This window comes from Aspergillus candidus (genome assembly GCF_002847045.1).
Source record: "Aspergillus candidus strain CBS 102.13 unplaced genomic scaffold BDW47scaffold_58, whole genome shotgun sequence".
Classification (NCBI taxonomy): Eukaryota; Fungi; Ascomycota; class Eurotiomycetes; order Eurotiales; family Aspergillaceae; genus Aspergillus; species Aspergillus candidus.
In genome coordinates, this window is record NW_020194063.1 from 67,395 (window position 1) to 89,882 (window position 22,488).

At 52.1% G+C, this 22,488-nt stretch overlaps 8 protein-coding genes across 8 annotated transcripts; 5 read left to right on the forward strand and 3 right to left on the reverse strand.

The window, feature by feature from the left end:
• Positions 1 to 948: 948 nt before the first annotated feature.
• On the forward strand, positions 949 to 3,624 carry BDW47DRAFT_128817 (uncharacterized protein; the record flags this gene model as incomplete). Its single annotated transcript, XM_024816910.1, has 4 exons — positions 949 to 1,048; positions 1,106 to 2,646; positions 2,696 to 2,800; positions 2,854 to 3,624. The coding sequence occupies 4 exons, from the start codon at positions 949 to 951 to the stop codon at positions 3,622 to 3,624; spliced, it is 2,517 nt and encodes an 838-aa protein (XP_024668699.1).
• A 776-nt stretch (positions 3,625 to 4,400) lies between these two features.
• Positions 4,401 to 5,975, forward strand: BDW47DRAFT_111696 (translation initiation factor 6). The gene is made up of 5 exons (XM_024814002.1): positions 4,401 to 4,700; positions 4,781 to 4,852; positions 4,927 to 5,013; positions 5,099 to 5,287; positions 5,403 to 5,975. Exons 1-5 carry the CDS (start codon positions 4,666 to 4,668, stop codon positions 5,764 to 5,766), a joined length of 747 nt encoding a protein of 248 aa, XP_024668700.1. The 5' UTR covers positions 4,401 to 4,665; the 3' UTR covers positions 5,767 to 5,975.
• Positions 5,976 to 6,453: 478 nt separating this feature from the next.
• Positions 6,454 to 10,334, reverse strand: set2 (SET and WW domain protein). Its single transcript, XM_024818013.1, has 4 exons — positions 9,501 to 10,334; positions 7,665 to 9,310; positions 7,532 to 7,612; positions 6,454 to 7,472 (listed from the first exon to the last, which is right to left on the reverse strand). The coding sequence occupies exons 1-4, from the start codon at positions 10,087 to 10,089 to the stop codon at positions 6,873 to 6,875; spliced, it is 2,916 nt and encodes a 971-aa protein (XP_024668701.1). The 5' UTR covers positions 10,090 to 10,334; the 3' UTR covers positions 6,454 to 6,872.
• A 3,084-nt stretch (positions 10,335 to 13,418) lies between these two features.
• Positions 13,419 to 14,050, forward strand: BDW47DRAFT_72229 (uncharacterized protein). The gene has a single exon (XM_024819694.1). The coding sequence runs from the start codon at positions 13,498 to 13,500 to the stop codon at positions 13,816 to 13,818; it is 321 nt and encodes a 106-aa protein (XP_024668702.1). The 5' UTR covers positions 13,419 to 13,497; the 3' UTR covers positions 13,819 to 14,050.
• Positions 14,051 to 15,243: 1,193 nt separating this feature from the next.
• On the reverse strand, positions 15,244 to 15,752 carry BDW47DRAFT_120144 (uncharacterized protein; the record flags this gene model as incomplete). The annotated part of the gene is made up of 2 exons (XM_024815450.1): positions 15,244 to 15,385; positions 15,478 to 15,752. 2 exons carry the CDS (start codon positions 15,750 to 15,752, stop codon positions 15,244 to 15,246), a joined length of 417 nt encoding a protein of 138 aa, XP_024668703.1.
• A 745-nt stretch (positions 15,753 to 16,497) lies between these two features.
• BDW47DRAFT_72225 (putative AT DNA binding protein) lies at positions 16,498 to 18,091 on the forward strand. The gene is made up of 3 exons (XM_024819692.1): positions 16,498 to 16,639; positions 16,793 to 16,907; positions 17,104 to 18,091. The coding sequence occupies exons 1-3, from the start codon at positions 16,598 to 16,600 to the stop codon at positions 17,973 to 17,975; spliced, it is 1,029 nt and encodes a 342-aa protein (XP_024668704.1). The 5' UTR covers positions 16,498 to 16,597; the 3' UTR covers positions 17,976 to 18,091.
• Positions 18,092 to 18,472: 381 nt separating this feature from the next.
• BDW47DRAFT_72227 (uncharacterized protein) lies at positions 18,473 to 18,798 on the forward strand. The gene has a single exon (XM_024819693.1). The coding sequence runs from the start codon at positions 18,579 to 18,581 to the stop codon at positions 18,744 to 18,746; it is 168 nt and encodes a 55-aa protein (XP_024668705.1). The 5' UTR covers positions 18,473 to 18,578; the 3' UTR covers positions 18,747 to 18,798.
• A 221-nt stretch (positions 18,799 to 19,019) lies between these two features.
• Positions 19,020 to 22,217, reverse strand: BDW47DRAFT_111705 (putative calcium/calmodulin dependent protein kinase). Its single transcript, XM_024814003.1, has 7 exons — positions 22,074 to 22,217; positions 21,861 to 22,015; positions 21,589 to 21,664; positions 21,383 to 21,532; positions 20,515 to 21,306; positions 20,323 to 20,460; positions 19,020 to 20,271 (listed from the first exon to the last, which is right to left on the reverse strand). Exons 2-7 carry the CDS (start codon positions 21,941 to 21,943, stop codon positions 19,246 to 19,248), a joined length of 2,265 nt encoding a protein of 754 aa, XP_024668706.1. The 5' UTR covers positions 21,944 to 22,015; positions 22,074 to 22,217; the 3' UTR covers positions 19,020 to 19,245.
• Positions 22,218 to 22,488: the final 271 nt, after the last annotated feature.

Below are 22,488 nucleotides of genomic sequence, written 5' to 3' on the forward strand. Positions count from 1 at the left end.
TGCAGAGTCTAGAGACAGCCATTGAGTTGTATAGACTTACTCCTTCCGGCGACCAACGGCTTACCATTTAGCGCCTGCGTCGCCCATTCTGATCCACTTGGCCGAACCTCTTTCTGTCTCCCTCTACTTTTAGTAGAAATCATCAATCTACTTCGACTTCATTTCTCCCATTCTCACCCTGTCTGGTTTGCATTCCTCTGGTAAGTCAACCTTCTTTTTTTTCCTACCCCGTCGGTTCATCTTTTTCCTCCCTTTGACTTTGATCCTTTTGCCTTGGCCTTCCCCTGTTGTCCCCACCGTTGCATACTGTTTTCCTTCTTTTTTTCCCTTCTTTTTTTTTACTCCCAACCCAAGCTTCTTCTACACGTTCTTTGCCATCGTCGCGTAGTTTTGACTCCCACTACTCTCCCTCCCCCTCTTGTTCTCCTTCTCCTTCTTTCTCCCCTTCATCTATTGCATTCGTATACACTTCTGAACTCCCATACTCGGAAATCCTTTCTGCCATCTTGTATACTTGCCCATACCCGTGTTTCCTCCCTCTTGATCCGGCCTGGCGCGCCTGTCATCCCTGCCCCGTTGCACATCCCTCCGGCTTGAGAAACGCAATGGTTGCGCTCCATCTAATAATTCCATTTCATGCTTTGGTTGCAACTCGCTTGGTTTCTCCCCCCTGCCTTCGACGCCGTCCATCAGCACCTTGTTGTTTGTTTTAAGATTCTTGTGTTACATTGGTCGATCTCTTTCTCTATCGGAGAGAACCCCATTAGCTCTATCACCTTTCTTCCCTTGATACCTGACCTTCTACTCCTGCCATGTCCTTTCATCTCCCTTTTGCTCCCTTCCCCACATCAGTCTTTGCTTATTCTCCTTCCGTCCTGTCCCTCAATCTTCCGTGTTATCTGTCCACTCTCCATCCAACCAATACTAATCATACACTAGAGAGTGGCGATGGCGGGTGTCAAACGCAAGATGGATGCCACCAGAGCTCCTGCCACTGGCCAATCAAGTGGCAATGCCGCCAACGACTCTACCCCCAATAACACCCCTAGTAAGTTGGACCATAGTCTTGATCCCCCCGGAACCTGCCCATCTCACACGCCTGTAGACTCCACTGGCGATACTTCTCATTTCCGCGTGACTCGAAGTCATCGCGCCAGCCAGGATGCACGTGTTCATCCGACAGATGCTACCAATTCCAGCAGCAAGCACAGTGGTCCCCAGCGACCCTCACGCATCGTCACTCTGAGTACTCGTGCGGTTCGGGGCTACAACCCGGCCAACAACTCCGCCAACAACCCAGCGAACGCCGCCGCCAACCATGCACGTGAGACTCGATCATCTCGCACTCGGTCCTCCATCTCCAGTGCGTCGGCCAAGGCCCCCCAGTCCGAGGACCTCGCATCCGCCGCGGTCCCCGAAACTCCGCGAGCGAAACGCGTGAAGCGCGGCCCGGCGGTCGAGGACACCCCAAGGTCCACCCGTCAGTCGGCCCGCTTGAAGTCTCACTCTCATCCGTCATCGAATGAGTTTCCCACCACGGAGCCTCTCGCTGCGTCGAAGCCCGCCGACTTGAGCCCATCTGCCACGTTCACTCCGAGCGGGAGAACGCGTAACCGGAGCAGGCTCTCGGTGAATGGGGCCAACGACCTCACTGTAGCGGCTCCCCTTCCACCAGCCTTCCCGGCGCCCAGGTCACCATCCCCTCGCAGCGCCCTCCCGGAACGCATTGAGTTCACCCAGCCGTTCGAGGAGAAGAAGGCTCCTCGGGGGCTGGGCGCAAAAACGCATCCACCGGACGACGAACCCAAGAGCGCCCTCTCTCCGGAAGAGACCAAGCCTCGGACCAGCCGGCACGCCACCCCAGAATCGGAACGGCCACAGCCGTCGGAAGCCGCACTGAGCCCGTCCGCGCGGCCAGCAAAGCGCAAATCTGGGGAGATGGAGCCCCGCGACGAACCCAACGGCGCCAGTGGATCGTTCGGTCCCAGTAAGAAAGCCAAGCTGGAAGACGGCGAAAAGGACAGCGCCATGGAAGAGACGTTCCGAGCGAGCGACGAGGGCAAACCCGCATCCCCGTCGGCGGCCGGTGCTGACGAATTCACCGGGGACAACGACTCCCGCCAGGTGACAGAAGACGTGGAAGAGCCAATGACGGAAAACGCCGCGGAATCGACCACCGCCAAGTCGGGCCGTGGGGGTCGAAATCGGGGACGAGGACGTGGCAGCGGCGCCGCACGCGGTCGTGCCGGGATCGCGAAACGAGGCCGTGGGGGAACGCGTAGTGGCCGTGGGGGGCGCGGTCGTCAACTGGATCGCTCGAGCGATGCCGAGCTCGCCCGCACGCCGTCTCCCACTCCAGCCACCCAGCGACTCCGCGACCGGCAACGGGAATTGGACCGCACGTTCCGCAAGGTAGCCGCCGCTCAGCGGCTGGCCCTGGCGGTTCTCGCGTCGCAGTCCCAGAAAAAGCTCGCGCGCGATAAGAATGCGCACAAGGACGTTCCGGAATTCGACAAGATCAACTTGCTTCTCAAAGCGCGGCTTGCGGAGAAGAAGGAGATCCTGCGTCGGGAATATCAATTGCGCGTCGACCAAGAGAACCGACTGTTTACCGCCAACAAGGCAATTCTTGAGGAGAGATCTAGGGTACGTCCCCCCCCCCCCTTTCTTCCTTTCTCTGGCTAATACTCCTCAGTACGCGGCACAGCACATCAAAGACGAGCATCTACTGGCCTGCCAGGGAGACTACATGGCCCTTGTAGAAGGCCGTCGTGCCGCCGAAGATGATGAGCACACAGAGGTAGGTGCCTTTCTTCCGTTTCTATCATACCGGAACTAACACCGGATGTCTAGACTGAGGGTTCTGGGACGGAGCCCGAGCGCGTGCCTGTGATCCCGCCCTCCAAGGGGGTCGTTCGGGGGTTCCTGTCATCTTACGTGCGGGATCCTGCCGGCGCGGCCGCCTACGAACGGGCCGAGTACGGCTGGGATGACTTCCTCCAACGGGCCAAACTGGGCGACGATATCGACCCGCAAATGAAGGAGATGACCGACACCGGTCCATTCGCTGGCCGCTCCGCGGGAGATGTCATTGACCTCTTGGTGCAGGCCACAAACGCCGTGGAGGTTCGCCGTGGGCCTTTTGTCGAGCGGGACATTCGGCCACCCCCCGTCCCGGAAGCGTTCCCCGCGGCGTTATCCGCGCTGGCGGATGTTGCGTCGGCCGAGATGCCCCGATCCTCCCTGTCCCATCTCACCACCCCACAGCCGGGCGCGCATCGAACCCTGTTGCCCCAGCAGCCGCCACCACCCCCCCATGTCGCACATGGGCCCACAGAGCCCCGTCCCTTTGTTCTCCCCCCTCCCACACCGCAGCGCCAACGACGGCTTCTCCCCGCCGCGCAGCAGATCCCATCGATCAACGAACAGCTAGGATTGCCTGGTCTCTTTTCTCCCCGAGGCGGGCCGCCCCAGCTGCCGCCTCCGCCGGGGTCTAATTTTCACCGGCCTCCGCTGCCTGGCTTTATGGCCGGACATCCTCCTCCTCCTAATATGTATTATCCTCCGCACCCTTCGCACCCCCCGCACCCTCCGCCGCCTGGTCCGCCCCGTCCCCCTTATTAAGAGTGTGGACGGGAGACGGTTCTGGTTGATTTGGTGCCTGTCGTCGGACATCATCATCCTCCCCCAATCTGTATTATCCTCCGCACCCCCGCCTGGACCGCCTCCTCGTCCCCCTTCTTTGGAAGAGCGTGGACGGGGAGCTGGCCTTGGCTGGTGTGGTGCTTCCGGCGTTTGGATTTGGTCGCTTCTGGTCCGGCTCCTCGTCCCCTTTTGAAACAGAGCGTGGATAGGGGACTGTCCCTGGCTGACGTGCTTCTGGCGTTTGGATTATGATCACCCTTTGCTTTCTTTTTTGTTTCATCTTTGTACTCGATTCAGCGTGGATGTACGGTCTGGCGTGGACTTGGTTGGCTTTGTCCTTGGTCCTGTTCTTACCAGGGAGACTGGGGATCTACGATCTTCTGGGGCGTTCTTGTCTACTGGTCTTTACTATTATTTTGTTTTGTGATTGCCAGGTTTTGTACATGGTTGGCGTCCATGGATGTACATACCCGGTTGTATGTTCTGTACCCACAATCGCCCACATTAGGAGAACTATGATGTTGACAGTCTTATGAAACATTCCAACAACCTCTTATCCACTGTATGACTCTTGCCACCGCGACTCTTGTCCCCAGCAGAGGCAGTGAAGCATAGCGCCCCACCGAGTGGAGCCAGAATGAGCCAGGATGACTCATCCGCGGTGACTCTTCCCTGTGCCCGATTGGGACTAGCGTGACCGGCGGGGCGATCGCAACGTCGAGCCTCTTTTTTTTTTTTTTTATTTTTTTTTTTTTGGCTCCTCCAGCATTTGTATCTTTTGACATAAATACCTATTATAGCTGAGAGCTTGACCAGGTCGTCTGACTTCATCTATTCAGCCCCTTTCAACTTTTATATCTGTGGTGACGGTTCTCTTCTCCTCCACCTGTTTGTTCTCCGACGTTTTCCACCCCGCCCGCACATATTTTCTCCTCACTGCCTTGCCCCTCCAACACCAAACCACCACCTCTCGACACTATTCCCTCCAACACCACCCACGACATTTCATACAGAACAGCTATGGCGGTCCGTGCTCAATTCGAGAACTCCAACGAGTGAGTAGGATTCATTCCGGGGGAGATATATATACATATGGATATCTGAGAGGACGGCGCTAACGGGGTTGATTTTGCAGAGTCGGCGTCTTTTCCCGTCTGACAAACTCTTACGCGATTGTCGCTGTTGGTGCTTCGGAGAACTTTTATAGGTGTGTTTTACTTCTTACATTACCGCTCTCTGTGGGCTGGGCATTGGAAGGGGGACTAACCTTGGAAATCATAGTGTGTTCGAGGCTGAACTGCAAGATGTTATTCCCATCTGTCATGCTTCTATCGCGGGGACTCGCATTGTTGGTCGGTTAACAGCTGGGTATGTTTCTCTTTTTCTTTTTGCAAGTACTCGGTATTGAAGATACCGAGGGGGAATGAAAAGGGTATGGAGTTAACATCAACAGTAACCGCAAAGGCCTCCTGGTGCCCACGACCACCACAGACCAAGAACTCCAACACCTGCGGAATGATCTTCCGGACGATGTCAAGATCCAGCGCATAGAGGAGCGACTGTCGGCTTTGGGGAATGTCATTTGCTGCAATGACCATGTGGCTCTGATACATCCTGATTTGGAGCGCGAGACGGAAGAGATGTACGTTCTTTCCCCTCTTCTCTTTCCTTTGTTGCCTATGTGATATATATATATATATATACATCATATATAAAGAAGCCAAACGTTTGAAAAAAAGATACTAATAAAATAATAGCATCGCCGACGTCCTCGGCGTGGAAGTCTTCCGCCAAACAATCGCCGACAACGTCCTCACAGGCTCCTACATGGCCCTCTCCAACCAAGGCGGCATCGTCCACCCCAAGACCTCCATCCGGGACCAGGACGAGCTCTCCTCCCTGCTGCAGGTGCCCCTCGTCGCCGGCAGCGTCAACCGCGGCAGCTCCGTCGTCGGCGCCGGCATGGTCGTCAACGACTGGCTGGCCGTCACCGGTCTGGACACGACGGCGACCGAGCTGAGCGTTATCGAGAGTGTGTTCCGTCTGGGCGAGATGGGTCCTCAGGGTGTGGGGATGGGTAATGCGGCTAATAAGGAGAGTATTGTGGAGAGTTTTTACTAGTTTTTTTTTTCCTCTCTCTGTTGTTTTCCTTCCCTGTTTCTAAATTTTTTTTTATGTGTCTGTCAATGAGAGTTTATCATGGTCATCATTTCCCTTTGCTGAGTTCGGTATGAGGGGGGGATTTTTTTTTTTTTTTTGTTATAATGTGAAATGTGAATCTGAATGGTCAATACCAATCAACCTGATGGATGGTATCTGATTGGATCTACTGGAATATTTGGCCGAATTACTGATAGATGATCTGTCTGTCTTGTTTGTGCACTGCGTGTGTAGATTAAATATTATGTGTCTGCACTGTACGTACCTAGCTAAGCACTATCTATCGGCCAGCTTACAAGGTACAGTACCTAGTAGGTAGGCAGGTGGGCAGGTAGGCAGGTGGGCAGGTAGGCAGGTAGGCAGGTAGGCAGGTAGGCAGGTAGGCAGGACCTCCAAACCAACCATCAACCAAGAAATGAACAGACCAATTAAGCTTGAATCTAAACCTAGATTGAGATAGACAGAGAGAAAGTCAGATAGATTGATTCGATGTGGAACCGTGTCCATAAATTGCAGTCTGGCTACCTCACTGGCTGACCAACTTACTAAGTTGGGTAGGTAGGTATGTAGGTAGTATTTATAAAATAGGTTAAGTCATAGGCATAGTTTAGTCAAGTCAAGTTAGAATCAGGTAAGCTAGTTAAAAAAAGAATATGGGGTATTCAAAGATAAAAAGCAAGTAAAGTAATAAACAAATAGATAGAAAACAAAATAAGAGAAGTGAAGAAAAAGGGAAGAAAGTTGATATTGAAAAAGTGGAAAGAAGAAGATAATGCTCAATTCCAATTCAATTCATGTTCATCGCCAGGATGGGCAGGCAAATCAAATCAAACCAAATTCAAGTGACCGTCCCTTTTTTACTCCGTAACTCCTTCCTGCCCTGGGTGGGATATGCTGGTTAAAAGTAATAGGTATAGTGGGTGGTAGATGAGTGGGTGGGTAGTAGGTAGGGAGGGAGGTGGGTAGAGGTGAAGAGGGTGATGGGTATAATAAGTAGGGTGAGGTGAGCAGATGTTAAGGGGGGAGACAGAGGAGTGGGTGCAAGTTAGAAGTAGGATGAAGAAGTCTTATACTTCCCCCCCGACCTCGATCTGCGCCGACATATCCTCCTCGTCCCTTTCCTCCTGCGTCATGCACCGATCATCGCTAGGAGGCGGAGGCGGCGGCGGAGGCGTATCAATCGGCCGCTCCATGTCTGTCCCAGCCGGGGTCGACATGTTCGCGTCGTCGCTGTTAGGAGGCTCCCCGTCAGGCGGAGGAGGCGGCGGAGGCGGCGTCGACGACCGCTGTCGTTTTGTGGCTGCCATCGCGTCGTCTTCAGTTGTTGTGCCTGTTCTCTTCCGCTTGATGCCGCCTTCTGTCGCCGTCGGCGATGTCTCCTTATTATCATTATGATTGTTATCCCCCTCGTCGTCAGACATCTTCACGTCCAGCTCGTCATCGCTGGCCCCCGCCCCGTTGGGTGTGTCCGCAGCCTTGGAATCGCGGTCTGTTCCGGGCCGGGATTTCTCGTTCTTGCGATGCTCGTAGGCACGGTGCTTGGCGACGGCCTTGTCGAAGTATTCTTTGCAGTATTTTTTGACCTTCTTTTGCTGTTTCTCGTCGATTTGGGTCGGGTCTTCCACGCGGTGGTTCTTGAAGTCTGAGTTGACGAGTTTTTTGGCCACCTACATTGCGGATTAGTATTTAGTGGTTGGCTTTTTGTGATGGGAGTGAAGTGGCTTACGTCTTTGGCGTAGCGCTTGAGGTCGTCTTTCGGGAGCTTGTGCTTGAATTTGTCGACTACGTATTTGACGTGTGGGAATAACTGTGTTTGTTAGTCGGTCTGCTGTGGTGTGATACTTGGGCTGTGAACGTACGGTGTTCTCGTACAGCTTCTTCTGCTTCTCTTCGCTGTAGTTCCGCCATTTCTCCCGCCCCTCGTGTTTATCGGGTGTGGGTTTCGACGTCTGCGGTGTTCCCGGCGTGCCTGTCTTTTCCTTGGGCGTGTTCTCTTTGGCGTTCATGATGCCGTCGATGATGTCCTGGAGCGCCTTGTCCCGGGATTCTTTCGCTGGTGCCGGTGGAGGTTGAGGCGCCGGCGCGGTAGGCCTTGTCCAGGTGGTATCTCCCCGAGCCGAGTAATAGTATGTCCTGCCGTTCGACTCGGCAGCGAACCACCCCGACGGCAGAGGCTGGAACTGCCGGCGGAATGACCGCGGACCGTGACCGTGACCGTGGCCGTGGTGGTGGGAGCTCCTCCCCCCGTGGCCCTGCCGGCCTTGCGCGGCTGGACCACGCGGCGCTTCGATCGACCGTGACCGCGACCGCGACCGCGAACGGGACTTCGACCGTCGTCGCTCGGCACGACTGGCCTCCCGTCGCTCGAACTGGTTGACGGCTTGCGCAGTCGTGTTGGGGTCCCTCTTCATCCGAGGGATGCGGTACCCAACCTCGAGAGTCGCCCACACCTGCAGCAGCGCGGCGGCCTTCTTCTCCACGCGCTCGTCCCCGCAGCTCGCGAGGGGCTGGATAGTCGACTCAATCTTGGAGTCAATGATCTTATTGCGCGTCAGACGAGGGAATTTGTCCAGGATGTCCAGGATTTGCAGCACCACGTTCTGGTCCTCTTTCCACATGGCCAGCTGCGAGTTGAGGATCTGGTACCCGTGCATTTTGACCACGCGGTTGCGGACGCGCTCGTCGTCGCATCGCTGGATACGGCCCAGAAGCTTGACGGCGATCCATTTCTCTTTGCATTGCATGAGAGCTGCCATCACTTTCGTGACGCCGTTCTCTTCCAAAGACTTGGGTTGCACGCTGTCCACGTATTCCTCGTCGTCTTCGCCGGTCTTCTTCTTGCGGGGTCGCCTCGCCACCGCCGTGTCCCAGCCGTCAGCGTCGCTGATGCCCAGGGCTTCGATGGTGGCGTTGGGGAGCTTGGTCGCGCGCTCGGTCTGTGTCCTGCCACCGATGAAGCCCGTGCAGTTTGGCTCTGCGCAGTAGCACGGTTGGGGGTCGGCCCCGTAGCGGTCAACGTTGTAGTTGAACACGAGTTCCTCGCCGGCTTGGATGTCGCGCTCGGCGAAGATGCCCATCCGAAGCTTCTCCCCCACGACCCACTTGTCGACGTAGCAGTTCGGATTGCACGAGTGATTGCAGAATCGGCCGAGGTTGCCCCTCTTGGTCGCGTCCACGAATTCGCCCTTACTGAGGGACATGAAGTAGAAGTGCTTGATACCCTCTTCATCGTACTGCCTCATTCGCCGTCGGAATTGGCCCTCGTTGATGACCTCGCCCACGTACTCGAAAATAAACTGGTGCGATCGCAGATCGGCTTCGGCACGCAGCCCGAAGCCCTTCTTCTCTGTCTTGATCACTGCCACTGGGGCGTATTCCGCTCGCTGGAACCGTTGGTTTTGGCATTCTGGCCCGCATCCGCAGTCGCCCATGCATTCGATCTTGGTTGCGCGGTTGATACAATCGGAATCCTCGCCGCATGCGAGATTTTTCCCGATGGAGGGTTCTGCGTTTTATTAGCATTTGTTGATCAAGATATTTGGCAAGATGAACAATGTGCGTGGAAGTCTTAGATGTAGAGTGGAACAAGCTGAGGTGGGGCACCATCACCACCTGGCATACAAATACAACGACACGCACGAAAAGGGGGGGTAATATCATGGGGCTGGGATAGACCAGATCTTCGAACCACTTACCCCATTCCTCAGCACAATCACATTCCATCGCATGTTCCGTATATCCCATGTATTTATTGGCGTAGGTGCACATATCCATCATGCTAAAAGTCGACTTCGCCTCGGCGGTGCTGTCCGGAAGGTCCGTGAAGAGCTGCGGCGGTCGCGGCACCACCTTCTGCGAAGAACTGCGGGTCAACTTGGGAGGTTGCCCAGGTTCCAGCTTAACGGTGATGTCGCCGCCGACCTTCTCTTCCTCGCCATCGTCGTCGCCATCGCCATCGCTATCCACACGGTGATCGCTGTCTAGCTCGTCTTTCACCTTCTCCTCCTCTTCTTCTTCCTTCTTAACAGGGGACGGCCGAGACGCAGATCGCGATTTACCGGGCGACAGGGACACGTTGTTGCGCTCGTCGGGATGCTGGGAGCGGGCGGGGGAGAAGGCCCCATCGCTGTCGTCGGGCAACGCGGAACCTCCTCCATTGGTGGTGCCGAGAGACGGCTGATCCCCGGCGGGAGGAGTGTCTTTGTTGGGGTCCAGCTTCATCGCGGTTACCGCGTCGGCGACGACGGATTCTGACTGACGGTCCGCGCGGTCATGAGGGGACATGACGACACGGACAGCGCGCGCGCACACGAACTATCGAGGGACCAGTGGGAGGAGGGACAATGCGCCGATGGGGGAGGGCGTTGCGCGCGTTGTGTGACGTGGCGAGGCGTTCAGGGCGTGGATAGGGTGAGGTTGGATGGGTGGTGAAAGCGGGTTGGAGAAGATAGGTCGAGATGGAGAGAGGGAAGGGGAGGAGGGAGGAGAAAAGGAGGGATAGGAGAGGAGGAGAGAGGAGAGAGGCGAGGTCGGAATTGGGGAACGTGAGGCTTGGGATACCGGAGAACCATTTTTGGTTCAATCAAGTCACCTTTTTTTTTTCCCGCGCGGGCGCCAAGAAATGCATCGAGAGGGCGTCTAGTCAGCCTGTTCTCTCTCAACTGGGGTCTTTTATAGCATTTGATATACAATATTATTCTTATTTTCTTCTCAATAGGATGAGGACTTCCCAGAAGTGATTCATTCATCTGTTGTTTGAGACTGTGACCGTGGTCACATTCATTTGGCAATTCATTCGCGAAATCTCTAGCTATCGGTCTAACATCCATTGTTCCTGTCAATGCTAATTCACTCCAATCCTATTGTCAGTCATGACTTGGAAACAGCAATACATCAGACGCAGCGGGCACAGACAAGGGAGATTGAACACCATCTCCTCCCTGATCAAGTGAGGTTCTGCTGATACCCAGCAAGATCCACATTGTCCAAATTGAGCATCTTGCAGTGACCAGGGGATTGGCCCATTGTGGAAGTCCCAAGTTTTCTCAGCCTCGTACGCTCTGTAGTCAAGCTGTATGCTTTGCTTTTTCCCCCAGATTGGGGTAGGCCTTATTTACCATGGCTTCGAGCGTGCTGACACAACGGCGAACGTGACTGTGGTATACAAACTGTCAGCATTGCCACTGCAGTAATGAACCCGATGATTGGGATGGTCTTTGTCTTTGGTAAGGTGAGAGTCGCATTCGGCTCTGTTCGACTCGATTTTGCCGGACCGAACTCGGGGGTGTTCTGTCCCGGTAAGAGTCAATCCAGAACAGTACACCGAAATGGCGGCAGAAGGTACTTGAAAGGCAATATAATTTAAGACACGAACAAAGAAATCAAAATGTGAAAGGAAAAGAAGAAAAGGAAAAAGAAACCCCAAGGAAAGGACAGAGAGGCAAAAAAAGGGGGACAGAAGTAGTTACACCGAAGCCAGATTCGAAATCGACAACAAATCTGCAGGACCTTGATCTAGCTCGGACCCGTGTTCCGGTGTCCCAAGCCATCAAAGGTCGAGTAAAAGAGAGAGGTGGTACTCCTTTGAGCTGAAGGATATGGAGCATACATACATCAGCCGCATGGAACGTTGCTTTCCAACCAATTCCAAGAAGGTGAGCTACTCTGATACGAGATCATTGGCCACGAGACTCCAGTCGGATAATCCGAACTTAAAGACCTTGCCTTGAGTAGCAGTAGTTCACGGACAGAGCCGGGATGATGAGGATGATGGGGATCCGATGATGCGCATCAAGTATGATGAAACGCGTCAGGAACCAGGGCCGCAGGACTACTGTCCACCAAAGAAAAAAAAAAAAAAAACATAATAATGTCGTGTCAAACTCGGAGTTTTCCACCGTTGTTCGAAACGGGGATGTTTCGGAGGAGGAGGCGGGTAACGATTGGACGCGACGGTTCGTATTTGGGTTGGAAGCTGCAGCTGCAGATGCGAATCCGACCTAGTGACCAATACGCATCGCCAGACCATAACGATCAGGGGTCTTTCAAGTGGTACGGAGTACCTAGGTGTCTGTACCTATATTGGTGATTCCATGCATAGTGCTGGATAGTTTTCTTGCCCCATACTGGTGGTGCTGCCGATGGACAGGTGCACCATCGATTTTCAACCGATAAAGAAGATCGGCCACACGGAGCATGGACTGGCCATGGACTGGGCCAATGGACATCAGACCTTGCTCGCGAACAGGCGTTGCATCGAGCGCCTTGCTGTTCATGTTCAGGGTTCATCTGGCTAATGGAGAGGATACGTTGTCGGGTAAATCATTCCATCGTCCATACGTCGATCGCCATTTAAATGGACAGTGCGACGATATTTGACTGCGGTGGGTATTCTACAAGAGACAGAAGAGAAATACTAAAATGGAGGGCATATAGTTGCCAGCGAGGAGGAAGAACGCGACTCGGTGGGGAATTGAGGCACATGGACTTTGTCTGAAGGAAATAAATCAACCATAATAAGAAACAATAACATAAATAAATAAGAGAAGTGGGGCATGAATGGAGTAACTAAAGCCTTCCAACTGTCAATGCCTGGAAGAATGACATATCCTCCTGTTCTCAACATCTCTATCCATCTCACTCTATTACCACATCATCTTGATTATTCTACAGCATCATTCTAGATAAATCAATTGAATTGTTCCTGAAGACTCTCCATATCCACGTACCGGGTAATACCGTACCATGGGTCGGAAAGTACAAGCGTGCCGGGTACCTGAGAGGTGGGGCATCTAGATCTTCTGTCGTCTGCCAAAGTCACTGGTACTTCGGTGGTAGGTATAGTAGACAGTAGAGTAAAGTACCTGGTACTTCCTGTTCTCTGTCCTCCTACCAGGTACCTTGTCTGGCTTACCTCATTCCGCACTATGATCAACCTAGACCTGCCAAGAATCAACTATCTTCCGGTGGATTCTCCTTTCCCCTTCCCTGGATGAACTCTCACTTCCATCTCTTCTTCCCCTGGTCTCTTCTTCATTCCTATCGGGTTCACAATGATCAGGACAAAGTCATTTCTGTCTCTACTCACAATATGTGTCTGCTGGTTGGGATTCCTAGCTCTGTCAGAAAAGACCACTGCAACCCATGTCAGACTCCTGATTTCCCCCCCCAAGACTAAATCTGCCGCTATACTCGGACGGTTGATTCAAATCGGCGGGGCGCTGCATCTCTCCTGCAGCCCGATGGTTCTCGTGCATGGACCATTCTTTTTCGATCAATTCCTACGCCGCTGATTACTCGCTGCTCCCCGTTGCTAATAATACCTGTCCACCACTCGATTCTCGACCCGTCAAATGAAAATCAGCGGCAACGCAGTCTAGTCCTGCGCTACGCCTATCGAGACCACCGACATCTTGGTGTCTCTCAAGCGCGCTGCCTTGTGGGGTGAAGAATCTACTTGTTGAGTGGCTACGCTTTCCACCCCCTACTGCTAGGCACTGGTTAGTATCTTCCTTCTTCCTTCCCGAGGGCTCAAGGGGGATAGCGGAGGGTTGAACGAAAAATAAATAAATAAAAAAATTATGTTGAAAGGTGAAAAATCAAAGGTAAAATGGAAAAAAAAAAAAAGAAAAAGAAAAAGAAAAAAAAAAAGGAAAAGAAAAGAAAAGGGACACAAGATAAAAAGATGCTGTGATGAGAGAGGTTTGTGAAGCAATTTGTGATCACTATTATTATGAATTTTGTCTCCATTTTCCGACTCTACTCCAAATGGTGGTCATCCAATATCCGTTCCCTGCTTCATCCCTCATTCTGGATCTATCCAACGGCCCTTCCGTCTTCATTTCTTCTTTTTCTTCTTTTTCTTTTCTTTTCCCCATCCCAATTTGCAGGGAAAGGAAAACGGAGACAGATGGCTTTTCGCCACGGCCAAAACCCGTTCTGGCCAGAGAAATCAGGCCGGTCCCCTGTGGTGGTACCCTTGCAAAAGCGTCGTTCCATTGCTTTCCAAACTAATGCTAATGAACGGGACCCGTCCCATTGACCCAGCCTCCAGGATTTTGCTTTGGTCTGCGTCTATTGCGGAGCCCTGGTCCCCACTTTGCGGTTATCATCCACCTCCGCTGCTACCATTCCGTCTGCCTGTCATTGCTCGATGCATTGCCGCTATCATCAACGGGCCCAATGTACGGCGCTCAACGGAGTCCATGGACGGTTTCTAACCGCACAGAAATGAGGACCTGCCACCGGCATGGGATCGACCTCGCTACTTCCTTCTTCCGGGAGCTAGCCCCGATCACTTCGCTTTCACTTCGAAAGCTTCGTCCCGTCTGGCGCAACATGATTAATTATCGCGGACTAGTCCATTGATCCAATGTCTTGGGGCGTCCGCGTTCACCTATCAAACAGCGCCTATCACCCATGATGCTCCCAACCTACCTATCGCATCCGCCGCTTTCCGCGAAAGAGGGTCTGCCTGATGCTGCGTATGGACGCGCGAACCGGAGCAGACGCAGGCGGCGAGTTCGAGGTACCTGAGTCCTTTCTCTCACTGTCTGTGTCCCGTTTGTCGCGTCCCCTAATGGTATTATTGCCAGATCTCTATTTATTTTTTCCCCTTCTCGTTTCTCTCTTTATCCGCATGTTATCTTCTTTGCTTTAGTTTTTACTATTTTTGATTAGTCCATAATCTGACGAGCACATGCATCCATTTTCTCATTCTTTTCCTCCCCACTTTTCTTATATTGTTTTGGATCCTTCTGACGACAGTCCTTCTCTATATAGTGGGTTAAAAAGTGCAGTGGAAGCCATCGCTGTTATATCAATTCTTCACCTATCTGTCAGGTTGATTCAAGTATCTGTCACCGTCAGTCTGGGATTTTAGCTACTGCCTATTATCGTTGTTGCTGTTATTATGGTTTAATCGCCCACCTCCCCCATGCTCTCTAGACCCATCCAGGCTATTCCATCCTTTCCAGCATTGTACATCCTAGCCTTTTCCTCTCCATGTTCGCGCCCCTCCTGGTCTCTTTCTAGTTTCTAGCCCTTGTTCGGGGAATTCACAAACTAATGCGCCCCTCTTTTCTGTGAGTGTGTTGTTTGTGCACCTGCGATCCTTCTGCCCTTTTTGATTTTTTTATTCCCATTTTTAATTTCCCAATTTTTGCAATTTGATTTCTTTTTGATTTATTCTTTATTTTATCTTGATTATTTTTGTTTTATTCCCCACCCCCCTCCGATTCCCTCTCCCTGACCCTCGCCCTTCCCCTCCCGCTCCAACAAGGTGTTTGGACGCTGAAAATCATCTGAAACCATTGGTTTTGAAACATCTTCCTTGCCCTGTGTACTACTCCCACTAATCCCACCTGGGCTGGTTGGTCCCATCGTCAATTGTCCCATCGTTATTATTCTTATTCATTTATTATTATTGTTGTTATTTTTTTAGTCCTTTCCCCCTGTCCCTTGGCTTTTTCTTAGGGTTAATCTCTCGTGCTCCTTGTACCTTTCCCAAGGGATTTCAACTGGCGCGCAACTGGGAGACCGCAGAAACAGACAGCTTGGGGAAAGAACGGAAAGATCGAGCCTCCCCCGAAAAAAAGGGAAAGTAAAATAAAATAAAAAACAAGAGCTGGACCAGAGCCGAGGTGACCAGAGTCCCTGCAGCTTTCCTCTGACCACCTACCCAGACGCATGCCCGCGGCGTCTGCCCTGCGCAATTCCGAATTTAAAGTCCGTTTGGCTAGAAAAAGCTCCTGAGAGAGATAGAGTGTTACGTGCCGACTGCATCGGTTCCCTCTTCTCACGCTTCTGTGGACTTTTCCCCTTTGAGCCCTTTTCGTCGATGCTTGACTCCCTATCCTTTTTGACGATTGATGACAATATGTATCATTGAACCTGTTTGTTCCAGGAATCCATTCGATCTCCGGCCCCGTCAGGATCTCCCTCCACATCTCTTGATTCCCCCTCTGTCATATTCATTCTTTCTCTTCCCTCTTTTTATCCATCTATTTTCTCTCTCTCTCTCTCTCTATTTTGATTTGCCTTCTCTAATCTTTCTTTCAATTATTTTGTTTTTCTTGCGTGTCTTGATTGGTTTTTCTTCTTTTATTTTGATTTGAGTTTCCCCGAATCTCAAGTCATTCCCACTCCCCCCCCCCACACGCGTTGACCCGCGGCATTCGATGCAAGCATAGAAGTACTTGTCGACTTATCGTCTCTCGCGCTCGCTCTCTCTCTTTCTCCCTCCCTCTCTCTACAGGATCCCCACTTCTCTCGCTATTTCTTTCCTCGCTGTCACCCGTGGTGCGTCGTTTACGGTCTCTTATGAATTTCATTTCAATGAGCGTTGGTCCAATCTTCAATGTCTGCTGTTTATTCCATGTGCCTTAACCCTCCCCCCCCCCTCTACTTCGACTGCCCTCGATTCCTCGTACTGCCAATACTCTTTGATCTTCCCTTGTTGCGCCATTAGTCCACTTTCTGTTTCCTGTCTGAACAACCACGTGTTTATACACTGGTGTAGACGCATTGTTCCGTTTGGGAGGCTTTGTGGTAACGTTCTGTTTTTGCTGTTTTGTGTCTGATCTGTTCTTCATTCTTCTTTCTTGGCTCTTGTCTCCTGTTGGGGCGTTTGTTGGGCTTGTTGTATTCTTGTACTGCCCGTAGTCGCGCGACGCGTCTTTCTATATCTGTTCTCCTACTGGGTTCGCTCGCGCATGATTCGCTCTGGGCTCGTTTGTTGAATCGTTTACCGAGGAGGGAAGCTCGCCAGTGCTGCTTCCATGGTCCCCTGGATATGTCGAATCTACCAGAACGGCCCTGGACCGAGGAGGAGAAGGTACGGCTGCCACAGTGCTCCCATCTCTTCCCCGCCTCTGTTTTTCCCATGTGTCCATGGACCAGCCAGCCTGCCCAGAATAGGGCTGTCGGGGTGGTCGTGCGGTGTACGCATGGGCCAGGTGACAATGTAACTAATCGGGACAACATCTAGTACACTCTACTCACCGAGATTTTGAAGAAGGCCCAAGTCCCTTCGGCTCATCTGGTTAAACTCATCCGGGACTTTCATATCACTCCAAGTTGGGCGGATATCCCACTTCCTGCAGGTACAATTCCCCTCGCTTCTGCTGCTTGTGCTGTGAAGTACCGCTCGCAGCCCGACTCCATGCGACTGAGACTCTCGCTCGACCCTGATTCAGGCCCTTTTTTTTTCTTTTCCTTGTCTTTTCATCTCCCTTTTCTCTTTCTTTACGCCCTTGAAACCGACCAACGCCGAACTGCGCTAATCTCCACGGCGTTCAGGGCGTTCTCTGAATTCGTGTCAGTGGGCCTTCCAGGGCATGTGCCAACACGTCCAAGCACCGGTCCCCCAAAACTACGCACCTTGTCCTCCTCCACGGCACGAGTCGTCCGCACCGCCAGCAGCTCCGCTGGACAGCATCAACCCTCGAAAGCGTCCGATCCTGCCATCAGATAAACCGATCCTCGCGCCGCGTGCAATCCAACCCCGCCCAACGACCAGCGCCCCTCCTTTTGGCAACGAGGGTAACTTCCCGGCTCTCATCTCACCGGGCTCAGAGAGCGGAACCGCGCGAAATGAGCCACCGCGAAAACGAGGTCGGCCCAGCAAAGCCGAGTCTCAACGACGTAAAGCGGTGGCCGAAGCTCTCGGAGAACCATACCCGCCCCCGAGACGATCAAATTCCCACAAAATCAAAGTTCCATCGACTCCGACTAGCCCATCTGCCGTCGAGCCGCTGAGCGGTTCATTACCGCCCAGCGCCAGCAGTCGACCTCCCAGCGTCCCACAGCCCGAACTGCGTTACGCACCGCTGCCGGCAAGGCGGATAGCACCAATGGGGCCCAGCGACGACGATCGAGCCCGAGAGTTACCAAACCCGGAGATGGGGTCGGTCATGCGAGAACTACCACGACCGGCTGAAATGAGACACAGCTTTCCTTCTCCGCAGACGCTGCACTTCGGCCGGAGGGAAACGCTGTCGCGAATGGATACTGGAGACCGATCCTATGATCCTCTCTTTCCGGACCGAATACCTTACGCAGACAGCAGTCGCAGAACGCTGATTCACCCGCCCCCTCGGCGCCCAGATGACCCTCCCACCACGGCGCCGGAGCTGCCGATAGGGCCATCCCTCGACAAGCGGACCGAATAACGCTGGTCTACATCCCGAACCTTCTTCCTTTGCCCCATTCTCATCCTTTCGACTTGCTAAATATCCGTTGCGACACCATGAATGAACGATATCGTCGATTATGAGCGATAGATAGCTTTGATACAGACCCAATTTCTATGCAGACCAAGACGAGTTTTGATGAGAGCTACGATCGACACATCCGCCGTACGGCATTTCCTTCAGTTACTTCTTCGCCTGTCATTTCTCGCTTCTATTCAATCTCTGTGGCTCGATTGTCGAGTCTTATTAATTTCCACCGACCTTTCCTTCTGCTTTTCATTTTGATTGATTGGTCCTGAAGTCCCAGGCGAGAACACGCCCTGCAGGCTTCTGGATCCGGGCCTCGGAGAGACTGGCCCGGTCTGCGCATAATGAATTTCTCATGTTCTTTCAAAGGCCTGAACCTTGATGATTCCGTGAACTGATTGACGCGAATACGATCCCGTCTGCATAGCGATGATCGAACTTTCCCTAATTACGCCTTTCTTTCATTTGAGGCTTTTATCTGGGGATCTTGCCCCCAATATCTACTACAGACTTTGTTTTTTTCAGCTGAACGAGCAATATGAATGAACCTTGACAATGTCAACTTCACTTTCTTTCTTGATGGCGCTATCTTCCGCCAAGCTTTTTTATATCATCCTCTTCTACGTGGTTTTATTCTCTCCTTCTTTCTTCTCTTTTCCCTGCTGCACCGGGAAAAGATTACATCTTAATGTCCACTTTCTTACATATCTGTACAAACAATAATGATCTTTACGCAAGTCTATCCATGTACAGGGAGTCTTTGAATGAATGATTGATTAATTGATAGAAACAATATATGCAATGGAATAGTAAACTGGGTTTTCTGATAGCTTGGAGTATAGAGTAGAGTGGATATGTGGATCGTGGGGGATATACTCTGTTTTATGACTGATCTGGGAGTCTCAACTTTAAATAGGGTTAGGTTGTGTAGATGGGTATATATTAGATCTTGAACTGATCAATGATGGTAAATACAATCTAGAGTAGAATGCCAGACAAACGCTGATCGTTGATGAGGGGTATTTTGGGGATACCAAACAATATATATATATATATACTTTCTGCGTAAACCATAGCCCTCAATCACGTACATACTATTTATGCTTATGCTTCGCTAACCAAATTAACCAAGTCTTTCCCTTTCCCTTGCTTTCTATAAATGTATTCTCTAGATCCAAGATACCGATTTATGACCATACTCCCTTCCGTAAGTAAATCAAGTTCAAAGCCCCCGACTACCCCTAACACGACCCAAGAACGAGCGCAATCTAGCGCGCGAAGTCTCGTCCGGAAGTGGTGGTCCTGTCGCAGACGATGGAGTGGGATTGGGGACCGGTATGGGTGTTGAAGTTGAACTTGAAGAATACGGATGTTGTTGCTGCTTTCCCCCCGCCGACTGAGCTCTCATTGCATCAATGGCAGAGCTGAGGCTGCTGCTAGGCTTCTCGCCAAGAAGCCTCATGACATCGTCTCTGCCGTCTACGCGGCGCGTGAGATAGACCTTGGGGGTTGTGCCTTCGCGGGGGAATGTGCGTGCGTGGATGCGTTCGATTTCTTTGCGGTAGGCTGTTTCGTAGATGTCGAATTCGGCGGCGCCGGGGGATTCGCTGACGATTGGGTCTACGTCCATCATTTCGGATGGTTCGGCGGATACCATGTTGTCGGCCGGTTCTTCGGAGATGGATTCGTTGGCTGCTTCTGGCGAGGCTGGATCTTCTGTCGGGTTGCCGGTGTAGCTGGAGGGGCCGATGAAGAGGAAGGGGAAGTCTTCTTCGAGGGGATCCCGTGCGTGGCCTCGCGTTCCTTCGACGCTGCGTTTGGTGGTTGCTGAGCTGGCGCGGGAGAGTGGGACTTGGGGGGATTGCGGGGTGGAGATGTTGTGTGCGTCTTCGGTGGCGTCGCCGCGGAAATTGAAGCTTCGTATTGAGCCGGAGTCCTTCCTTTCGAGCTTCGAGCTGGCTGCAGGTCTGTTGATGTTATCTGGTGGTCCGTTGGACGGTGAGAACCCGCGCGGCGGGTGATGCCCTTTGTTGACGCTCTCCCGCTCCCATGCCTTTCTGTAGTCTGCATCTAGGCTCTGGGTCTTGTTTGGGACTGGGAAGTCGGCGGATGAGAAGCTCTCGTCGGATTCCATCTCGAGAGGGGGCGCAACGAAATTGGACTCGTATCCTTGGCCAAGGAAACTTTGCATAGGGGATTCCGGTTTTGTCGGGTCAATCAGCTTCTTGAACTTCTTTACGGCTTTCATCTAGTCTATATTAGTATATCATGCAGGCCAGATTCTAGCCAGGAAGCTTACCACAGCAAGTACGTGGCCAATGGTCTTTGTGATTGCCGAGTCCATCTCCTCTTCAGTCGGGAATTCGATAATCTCCGCGGTGTTTTCGCTTTCCGGTAGTAGAGGATCCAAGCCACCTTTTGTTACCCATGGGTGCGCCTGTTTTCTTTGCGTAAGAGACATATCGCCATCCGAATAAGCATGTTCACTTACTCGCAATTCTTCCATGGGGATTCTCTTCGCGGGGTCTTTCTCCAATATCCGGCCCATCAAGTCCTGAAATTCGCCATCTTCCTCCCCTGTGCATGTAACTGGGTCGTTCTTGATGGCTTCGTAAAGTTCGAAAATGCTTTGCTTTTCGAACGGCAGACGGCCATATCGAAGACAATATAGCGTGACCCCCATAGACCAAATGTCGGCGGCCTTCCCGGAAACATCACCGTGTTTCACAACGCATAGCTCTGGGGGAAGGAAGGCAGGGGAGCCAGCTGATTTCGCCGTGAACATATCCGAGTCTTTCTCGAACATCTCGGACACGCCAAAGTCGACGACCTTGAGAACGTCGTCATTCGTGATTAAGCAATTATCTGGTTTGATGTCCCGGTGTACGATGCCCTGGGCATGGAGGTACTCAATACCGAGGATCAAATCGCGGAACCAACAGCGACATAAGTCATCGTCGTAGGGATCTGCCCTTTCCTCGAGCCCGACTTTCATCACCACGCCCTTCTTACACATCTCCATGACCATGTATAGTGAATCCTCCGTCGGGTCATCTAGCACCTCTATTAAAGACACGAGGTTGCTGTGGTGCAGTTTCTTCATGATGGCAATTTCCTCTTTGATCAGGTAGAGAGCATTTTCCTTCTGATCCTCCCCCAACGGTGGACGACGGTGAAGTGGGGAATTGAATCCATCGGCTTGACGTTTGGGACCCCGGGGCCGTCGCAAGAGATGGGATTGCGCACGCTTCCTCAGCCGTGACTTGGAAAACTCCTTAACCGCCTGTGTTCGCACAGCCCGATCAGCAATCAATCGTGTGATGGAACTGTCATAGGTGGTGACATGAAATAATCCTTACGAATTCGTTCCCGAACTGATCCGAGGCAAGATGCACCGCTCCAAAGGACCCCCGTCCGATCTCCTGTTTGATCACATACTGGTTGATTCGGTGCTCTGCGGTGCCATCGTCTTGGCTTGTTCTGTACTCGGAGCGAGCGTTTAACGTTTCCTGTTACCAGCGGGTCAGTAGGTTGCAGCAGAAAGTAGCGATGCCTGGAGAGCAACCTTGACTGGGCGCCTGGCTATCGGATTTCGGTGATGATGTCTCCGTGGGCTTTCAAAAGAAGAAGAAGGGGTCGATCTAGATACAAGGTTTGACGTTAGCAATCAGTTCTGGTAAGATATCAACTATAGATGACCGCAGAAACCGTGACCACGACGCGAAGCGTACCCTAAGTACGACAATAGGATGATATCGGATTCGATCGACCGACACGACCAACGCGACAGCAACACACAAAGAAAAAAGGACCAGGCTATAAGAAAATAGAACGTACGTATAGCGAACAGGACGAATGGTCGGGCGCTGGGCTTTCCGACTAGCATCCTTTAAGGGAAAGTCGGCATTTTCAGCGGCCATTGAAATTCGAAGCCAATGAAGTAGCAGCCCAGTGCGCCGGGGGGTTAACAAGAGGCGACTTGCGGTATTTGTCTGTCGTTATGCCCCTTAGTGAAACCACAGAATTGCGCGCGAGAACTCGGATGCCTACAGTCAGATGTGGGGAAGTCGGGGAGGCCAGAGGAGGGGTTGTTGGGTGACAACAGCGATCGATAAGGCGGGGGATGTGGGAGGAAGAGAAGCTCGTACGATGGAGGAGACAGTAAGATAAAACAAGGGGGGAAGGGGTGTGATATGGCGTCTTCTGTTTTTTTCTGGATGTTGGTAAAAATAGAAAATAAATAGCGATCAATAATAGAGTTGTTGTTTGGAGGAGAATATGGAACTCGTGGTGAGAGTGAGCGGCGGGTGGGGAAAGAGCCATGGTTGGTATGTAATTAATTCCATACTCCGTGAGATTACCCAATCTATATCGACACAGGGTCAGATTACACGAGTCGAGTTAATTATACATGTTCAAAGACTGATAATATATTTACGTTCCATCTTATCATCATCATCATCAT